The 8,820-nt window shown below is 46.2% G+C and overlaps 1 protein-coding gene across 1 annotated transcript; it reads left to right on the top strand.

The window, feature by feature from the left end:
* Nucleotides 1–4,363: 4,363 nt before the first annotated feature.
* On the top strand, nt 4,364–8,820 carry LOC119939154 (C-type lectin domain family 2 member A-like). The gene is made up of 3 exons (XM_038758941.1): nt 4,364–4,384; nt 8,094–8,197; nt 8,709–8,820. Exons 1-3 carry the CDS (start codon nt 4,364–4,366, stop codon nt 8,818–8,820), a joined length of 237 nt encoding a protein of 78 aa, XP_038614869.1.

Below are 8,820 nucleotides of genomic sequence, written 5' to 3'. Positions count from 1 at the left end.
AGCAGGCTAGTGGAAGACCCGTATTGGGACCCAGGTCTCGACCTTCAGGCCCACACTCTTTCCATTAAGCCATGCTGCTTCTCTGCGCTGTTCATTTCAAACCACATCAATGCTTATTCAAAAATGTATACTGGGATATCATAAAAGAAAAAGGAGTTGATATTGTAAGCTCCTTGAGGCCAAGGATTAAGCTCCTTGAGGCCAAGGATTGTGTCCACCAACTCTATTCTATTTTACTCTCTCAAGTGCTTAATACAGTGCTCTGCATACAATAAGTGCTCAGTAAAAACCACTGATGGATTGATATCACTTGTCTAGGATAACCTCGGGGTATTTCTTCATGTGTGTTTTTCAGGTGGTTGGTCCCTGTCGAGAAACCAGACTATCGGTCTCATTGTAGGGAAAATAGTCTTGGCTTTGATTCTGGGGATTGTTCTGGGTGTGACTTGGGGAGGTAAGCGAGGTAAGTGAGCCACTGACCCAAGTCCTTATGTTCCCTGTTTAGGACTGAGTCTAGCCCTGTGCCAATCCTCCTCCATCTGCCCCTGTGGTCCTGGCATCAGTAAGGATTCTTCCAGCAGCCCGCACTTTGGATTTCTGACATCCCCTTTCCCTTCAGAGCCACAGTAGGGAAGGGGTTTGTAGCCACACCCAGAAAGCTGAGTTCTTACAGGCCCAAGACCCCCTGCCCCAACCCCCAGGCCTCAATTCTCCCTCTCAGACTCTCTGATCTCTCAGGGCAGGTAGGCCCAGCACTGGGGTCTGTATTTCTTCTTCACCATCGTCTTTCCCACCTCGTTCCACCCTGAGCAGCTATTGATGTAAAAGTAAGCAGTTATGGGTTGATGAGTCGGATCACTAGAACTTGACAAAGATGCTGCACTGGGTTCATTCATTCATTCAATCCTGATTATTGAGTGCTTACTGTACTCAGAGCACTGTACTAAGCATTTGGAAAATACAATACAGCAATAAAGAGAGGCAATCTCTGCACACAATGGGCTCACAGTCTAGAGGTGGAGAGACAGACATCAATATAAGTAAATAGGAAGCAATGTAAAAAAATAGAATTGTAGATACATATACATAAATATATTGGTGTTGTGGGGTGGGGATATGGGGAAGAGCAAAGGGAGAGAGTCGTGGTGATGCGGAAGCGGGGGGATTTGAGAAGGGAAGGCATTCCAGGCCAGAGGTAGGACGTGAGCCTGTGGTCGATGGTGAGGCAGGTGTGATCGAGGGACAGTGAGGAGGTTAGCCTCAGAGGAGCGGAGTGTGTGGGCTAGGATTTAGGAGGTGAGGCAGGAGGGGGCAAGGTGATGGAAAGCTTTAAAGCCAATAGTGAGGAGTTTTTGGTTGATATGGAGGTGGAGAGGCAACCAGTGGAGATTTTTGAGGAGACGGTTGACATGCCCTGAATGTTTCTGTAGAAAGATAATCTGGGCCACAGAGTGAAGTATGGACTGAAGTGGGGAGAGGCAGGAGGTTGGGAGGTCAGAAAGGAGGCTGATGCAGTAATCCAGTCGGGATAAGATGAATGACTGTACTAATGTGGTAATGGTTTGGATGGAGAGGAAAGAAAGGAGTTTGGTGACATTGTGAAGGTGAGACCAACAGGATTTGGTGACAGATTGGATATGTGGGGTGAATGAGAGAGTGGAGTCAAGGATGAGACGAAGGTTACGGGCTTGTGAAATGGGAAAGATGGTTGTGCAGTTTTCAGTGATGGGAAAGTTCGGGAGAGGACAGGGTTTGGGAGGGAAGATAAGAAGCTCTGTCATGGACATGTTAAGTTTGAGGTGGCGGGAGAACATCCAAGTAGAGATGTCCTGAATCAACCAATCAATCAATCATATTTATTGAGCGCTTACTATGTGCAGAGCACTGTACTAAGTGCTTGAAGGCAGGAGGAGACGCAAACCTAGAGGGAGGGAGAGAGAACAGGGGAGGAGATGTAGATTTGGGTGTCATCCACATTGAGATGGTAGTTGAAGCTGTGGGAGAAAATGAGTTCTCCAAGGGAGTGAGTGTTGTTGAAGAATAGCAGAGGACCAAGAACCGAACCCTGAGGGATCCCTACAGTTAGGAGATGATAGGTGGAGGAGGAGCTCTTGAAGGAGTCTGAGAATGAACAGGTTGGTGCCAGGGAGAAGAAAAGGAGAAACTTGGGGGAGCTAGGAAACAGCTAATGTTCTTGTGGGTTGGGGTTGGTGTGGGGGGCTGTGTTGGTGTAGGGGGGATGGGCTGTAGAGAGAGACTTTGGAGTAAGAAGTGGTTTGCCCAAGGTCACAGAGCAGACAAGTGGCGGAGCCAGGATTAGAACCCATGTCCTCTGACTCCTAAGCCCAGGATCTTTCCACTAAGCCACGCTGCTTAAGACTGAGCCCAGTGTGGAACAGGGACTGTGTCCAACCTGATTTGCTCGTATCCACCCTAGGACTTAGTACAGTGCCCGGCACATAGTAAGCGCTTAACAAATACCACAGTTATTACTGGTAGTACAGTGCTTGGCACATAAAAGCGTTCAATAAGTACCATCGATTTATCAGTTGATTGGATGCTTTGTCCTGCCCTCCAAGTGCCAAATGATCCCTGCTCAACTTTCTCTTGTTACACACTGTTACACAGGGGACTCAGTTCTCTGATGTTTGTTAGGGTCCTGGGGCCATCAACTTCGAGGATTGCTGGGTCCCAGGGGCACCCCAATTGGGCTGCCCCCCCCAGAAAGAGCCTCGAGGAGCCCGTGGGTTGCATGTTCCCAAGGCTATGACCAGCTGTGGCTACTCCAATTCACCACCTGGCCCAGCTCTTCTTCCTCTTGCCTCATCTGGATAAACACTGCAAGACACCTCCTGCAAAGTTTCCTCCCCTGACCTGATGGTAGGGCTGCTGATCCCAGCCTAGAGGGTCTCATTAGAGGGTGATAATGGATCCTGTTTGCTCAAATCCTTCAAGTCCCATCCCTCAGTTTGGGATGGAGGGTTACTGCCAGGATAGCTCTCTGGCACACTGGGTACAACCTTGCTTCCAGAAGGGAGGTATCCCTGCAATCCTGTGGTGTGGGCCAGACAGTAATCCAGCGTGGTTTAGTGGAAAGAGTATGAGCTTGGGAGTCGGAGGTCATGGGTTCTTAATCCTGGCTCTGCTGCTTTTCTGCTCTGTGACCTTGGGCAAACCACTTAAGTTCTCTGTGCCTCAGTAACCACATCTGTAAAGTGGGGATTAAGACTGTGAGCCCCTTGTGGGACAACCTGATTACCTTGTATCTCCCCTAGCGCTTTAAACAGTGTGTGGCACATAGTAAGCGATTAACAAATACTATTATTATCATTATTATTATTATTATTATTATTATTATTATTACTATTATGCCATAAGGTTTGGTGCACTCATGTGCTTGTATGATATGGGTGACTTAATTATCTGCTCAGAGCAGCAGTTGCAGGTAGAAAAGGTTAAAACAGTTTGGGGTTTATTCGGGGTTTAGGTTGGTTTTTGACTTCTGTTTTCTTCAGCCTTATTTTCAGGCCATAACACCACATTTTAACTGCAAAGTCACTCATAATCCTCTGCTGGTCATCTGGGGTCCATATCTTTAGAGCATACCAGTTGGATAATAATAACAATAGTAATAACAATAATAATAATAATGATGGTATTTGTTAAGTGCTTACTTTGTGCCAGGCACTGTTCTAAACGCTGGGGTAGATACAAGATAATCTGGTTGGACACAGTCCCTGTCCCACATAGAATTCACAGTCTTAATCCCCATTTTACAGATGAGGGAATTGAGGCATGGAAAAGTTAAGCGATTTGAGGAAGGTCATACATACAAGTGGAGGAGCTGGGATTAGAACTCAAGAACTTGAAACTACCAGGCCCCTGCTCTAACCACTAAACCATAAACTGGTTCCCTCAGGACTGTGGTGAAGGCTCTTCCCATGTCACTGAGGGGGTCAGTCCCCCTCCTTCTCTCAGCCTCTCCCTATGTGTCACTGTCTCTGTTTCAGGGAGGAGAACCCCAGTTCGACCTAGGCCCTCTAGCACCACTCTGACTCCCCCTCTGACTCCCCCTCTGACTCTTACTCCTTCTACCCCTCTGACTCCCCCTCTGACTCTCACTCCGACTCCCACTCCAACTCCCACTCCGACTCCCACTCCGACTCCCACTCCGACTTTCGCTCCGACTTTCGCTCCGACTCCCACTCCTATTCCACCTCTATATCCAACTCCAGCTGGAAATAAAGTTGAGTGTTCACTGAATTGGTTGGAAATACTAGGGACATGCTTCTCTTTTTCTACCGAAACCACGGACTGGGAGGAGAGCAAAACATTGTGTGAAGTGGATGGGGCTATTCTCGCCATGATGACCACCCAACAAATGGTAAGGAGACAGGCTCCGTTTGCTTTGCTCGTTGTCACGGGGGAGAATTGAACCAGTAATAGAGATTTCCTTCTACTGCTCACGTGCCAGCATTGTGTTCTCTGGGCTTTATTTCCTGATCGATGACATTCCTTGTAGGTGATTGACTAAGCCTGCAGCCTCATCCTTCTCTCTAACTCTTCCCCCTTGAAGGCATTTGAAAGCTTCCCTGACCCGGGTCTCCCCTCAACTTACTCCCCTGCCTGTAATAAGAATAATAATAATAATTAAATAATTATGGTATTTGTTAAGCACTTACTATGTGCCGCAAGACCGTACTAAGCATTAGGGTAGGTACACAATAGGTGGATTATACACAGCCCTGTCCCAAATGGGTCTCACAGTCCAATTGTGATGGAGAACCCTATTTTACAGATGAGGAAACTGAGGTACAGAGAAGTGAAGTGACTTGCTCAGGGTCACAAAACAGATAAGTGACAGAGCTGGGATTAGAACCCAGGTTCTCTGACTCCTTGGCCTAGGCTTTTAGAGGAGATGTGACCCTAATAATGCTTTGGAGGTGGGGCTAGTGATAGTCTGATGTATATGGGTGGGGAGGGAGTTCCAGGCCAGAAGGGGGATATGGGAAAGGGGTTGGTGGTGAGTTAGATGAGCAAGCTGACACTAGAAGAGCAGAGAGTGTGGTCCAGGCTGAAGTAATAGCAGCCAAGCTGGAGAGATGAAGAAAGAAGCAACAGCAAGTCATGCACAGAGCCGGTTAAGGGCCGCAGCTTGGCTCCACACAGGGGTGGGGGCACCTGGGACAGGAAGGAGGGGCAGAGAGAGAGAGAGGGGGGGGGGTGGGGGTGTCATGGATGACTTGAGTACAATGGTTCGTCGAGCTCGGGGCGTTTCATTAGAAAGGGAAGCTCTCCAGGCTAGTGTGGAAGCTCTCTGTCTCCGCCACCATGATGGTTCCAGGTCATGGACTCCAGGGAAGTCACCATTCCCTCTTTCCTGTTGAGCTCTCACACTTGCTTCCTGTGTCCCAAAGTGACCAAGATTATTCACAGTGCGATGTGACCCCTCCTGTCCATCTCCACCCCCCTCGACATTCTTACCCCCTTCATCCAGTCCTGCCCAACCACGCTGACCTTTGCCCTGTGGTCCCTCTCCCCTGGTGTCCTGGAGGATGAACACCATGTAATGTGTTCATTACATGTACACATTACATGTACATGGAGATGTAATGAAATAGCTTCATTCCATCTCACTGGCCTAGCTTCAACTCCCAGAGGGGTGTGTGTGTCTAGACTGTGAGCTCATTTGGGCAGGGCATGTGTCTGTTTGTTGTTGTATTATATTCTCCCAAACGCTTAGTACAGTTTTGCACACAGTGAGTGCTCAATAAACAGGATTGAATGAATGAACGCAAGTAAGAATGCTGGATGGGGTGCTCTGGGTAGGAGGACTTGGGGATAAGACACCGGATGTGGCTTTGATAGGAATTGTCAGACAAAGACAGGCTTCCTTCTCCATCACCCAGTCTTCCATTCCTCTCTCCCTTCCTTCCCTCCCTTGATCCACCCATTAGATGCCCTATAGCTACTTGCACGTCAAATAGAATGACTCCCTTTTAAATGAAAGTTTCATGTCAAAATCTTCAAGGCATTTTCAGTAAGCCTGACTTCTCCTTTGCCAAGTATTTCTTTTCACCCCAGCTCACAATTAGGTCTCAGGTCTGCCCTGTCTTCCCTGTTACAACACAGACAAGTCCACTCCAAGTCATGGATTTCAGATGATTTTCAATACATGGAATGCATCTGTCCAGTTCTCTTTTAGAATTTTATCCTATTTTGTTATTATTGTGATGGCAAATTATCCTTTAATTTAAATAGGTATCAATAATACAGCATTTATAACCACCTCCTGAAATTTTTAGCTTGTTGAAGGCTGAATTTTTCCAGAACACCTGAGAAATTGGCAGTTTTGGAGCCAATATTTTTAATTTGAAATTATTAAAATGGCTTTTTATTTTTTATTTTTATTATTCATTCTCCTCTTATTGCAATTGATTTTCTAATGTTTATGTATGGTGAGCAGTTTATAAATATCCCTGTGGATTGTGCAAATTTTAGATGCATTTAACTTAAATATTACACATTTTATTTTTATTATTTTAATGTTTTTATCATGTTTATTTTGAATCATTCTCCTCTCATCACAGCAATATTCTAATATTGATATTTTGCTTGAGATTTATAAATGTTCCTGCTAAATAAACTTAAAATATACTTAGTAAAGTAGTTACAGAAGTATTAAACTGAATTTTATTTTTAATTTTATTTTTAATTATTTTATTATTCATCACAGGCAGTAATTCTGTTACATTGCTATTTTGTGTGGATTTTTATAAATGTCCCAGTTTGAAATATAAATTCCAAATTTTCCAGGAATATGGAAACTGAAAGTAGTTTGGCAAGATATAAAAATCCCTAAGCACTACTGAAGTTTTTGAGAATTTCTCAGAACCCTATTTATTACCACAGTTGATTACATCAGACCCAACAAAAGAAAGCCCCTCTTAAGGTGATAACTGCATAGAAAAGATGACTGACAATTAGTTAATAAGTGTATTCTCAAGGGTCTCTCAAGGAAGCAGTTTGGTCTAATGAAAAGAGCAGGCCTGGGTGTTAAAGGATCTGGGTTCTAATTCCGGTTCATCCCCTTTTCTGCTGTATGACCTTGGGCAAGTCACTCAACGTTTTTGTGCTTCAGTTACCTCATCTGTAAAATGGGGATTCATTCAATCGTATTTCATTCATTCAATCATATTTATTGAGCACTTATTGTGTGCAAAGCACTGTACTAAGGAGGAGCTAAATCCTCCTTCCTCTGATTTAGACTGTGAGCCCCATGTGGAACAGGGGCTGCATCCATCCAGATTATCTTATATCTACCCCAGTGTTTAGTACATTAGCCCTCTCAGGTGGAGTACTGGAAACCGGGAGAGTTTCCAGTACTCCATGAGTCTCGACAATGGGAGGGAGAGTCAAGCAGAGGCATACCCATTCCATTCTTAGCTTGGACAGCAACTAGAGAGTGGAAGGCAATCTGCTACAAGTCAAAACTCACCCATGCTGGGCAGCAGCGGCAGAGGAGAGAGTCGAGGACGGAGACTCAAGTTTACTGTGCCAAAGGAGGCAATGGGAAACCACTTCTGTATTTTTACAAAGAAAACTCTAAGGACACGCTACCAGAATGATGGCAGGTGGAGGTGGGGCATTCTAGGAGAGCTATGTCCATGGTTTGCTAATGGTTGGAGACAACTCCACAGCATAAGACAAGACAAGCTTAGTACAATGCCTGGCACATAGTAAGAGCTTAATAAGTATCATAAACATAAAAAAAGTTCACCCTTTTGACATGGTAACCTCTCACTCACTCTCCTAATTCTGCCTCCTCACTTCTGCACTTCCACTCAACCGACTTTACCCTCCCCTTTTCTTCATGTCCCTCTCCGCATCCCTCTGCTCCTATACCTTTGACCCCCATATCTGAGCTACTGGATCCTAGTGTCACTCAAACTAGCCACCTGTCAGTCATTGGCATTAACCACAGAGCAGGTGGAGTTCAGCAGCTGAGATGAGGGGATAGAACATGGATCAGGGGAGGGGATGGGGCAAGGAGAGAACTGGTGGGAATGTGGGCTCATCTGTGCTTGTCCCAGGAAATCCTGAAGAATCACATGGGCAGTTTTACCTACTGGTTTGGACTCAACAAGGAAAGAGATTCAAGCTGGAAATGGGTTGATGGCTCAGCATTCAACAGCAAGTGAGTTCCAAGACTTGTCTTCGGTGACTTTTCTTAATGAAATGTTGCTCTGTGAAGTCCCCTTCCAGGATAACAAATCTGCCCCTTAGCCCAGGTTCAGAGCTGCTCAGAAACCAGTGGAGAACGATTCCCTCAAGCTTCAAATTCTAGGATAAAACTCTGGCACTTTCCTGGGAATTGGCCCAGACTGTGTCTCAGGTTTGGGAGCAGTTTGGCCTTCATCCAGTGTGTGTGAGCCTCAGAAAGGGGTTGGGGCTATGGGGAAGGGGCTGGAGACTTTGCAGTGGCTGGGGGCCACTCAGAATTTGGAGTGAGGGTGAGATAAGGAGGCTGAGCCCTCTGCTCTCTGGACCCTCACCCTGGACCACCCCCCAGCCCCGAGGTCATTTTGGATCACCTCAGTTCCAGAAATGAAGGGGTGGAGGGGACCCTGGACTGCAGCTGCTCCTCCTCCCACAGGGGAAGAGCCAATCCATCAACGCCTGTTGACCGATCATGTGCTCTGTTCCAGGTTCACCATCCATGGAACTGGGGAATTTGCCTACTTGGATGCCACCGGCGTTAAAAGTGATGAATGGCTCGTGAAAAAAAAGTGGATTTGCTCCAGGCCATCCAAACATTAG

The sequence above is a fragment of the Tachyglossus aculeatus genome, chromosome 17, assembly GCF_015852505.1.
Source record: "Tachyglossus aculeatus isolate mTacAcu1 chromosome 17, mTacAcu1.pri, whole genome shotgun sequence".
NCBI classification, from domain to species: Eukaryota; Metazoa; Chordata; class Mammalia; order Monotremata; family Tachyglossidae; genus Tachyglossus; species Tachyglossus aculeatus.
Note: the sequence above shows the minus strand (reverse complement) of the source record. Positions and strands in the feature narration are given on the sequence as shown.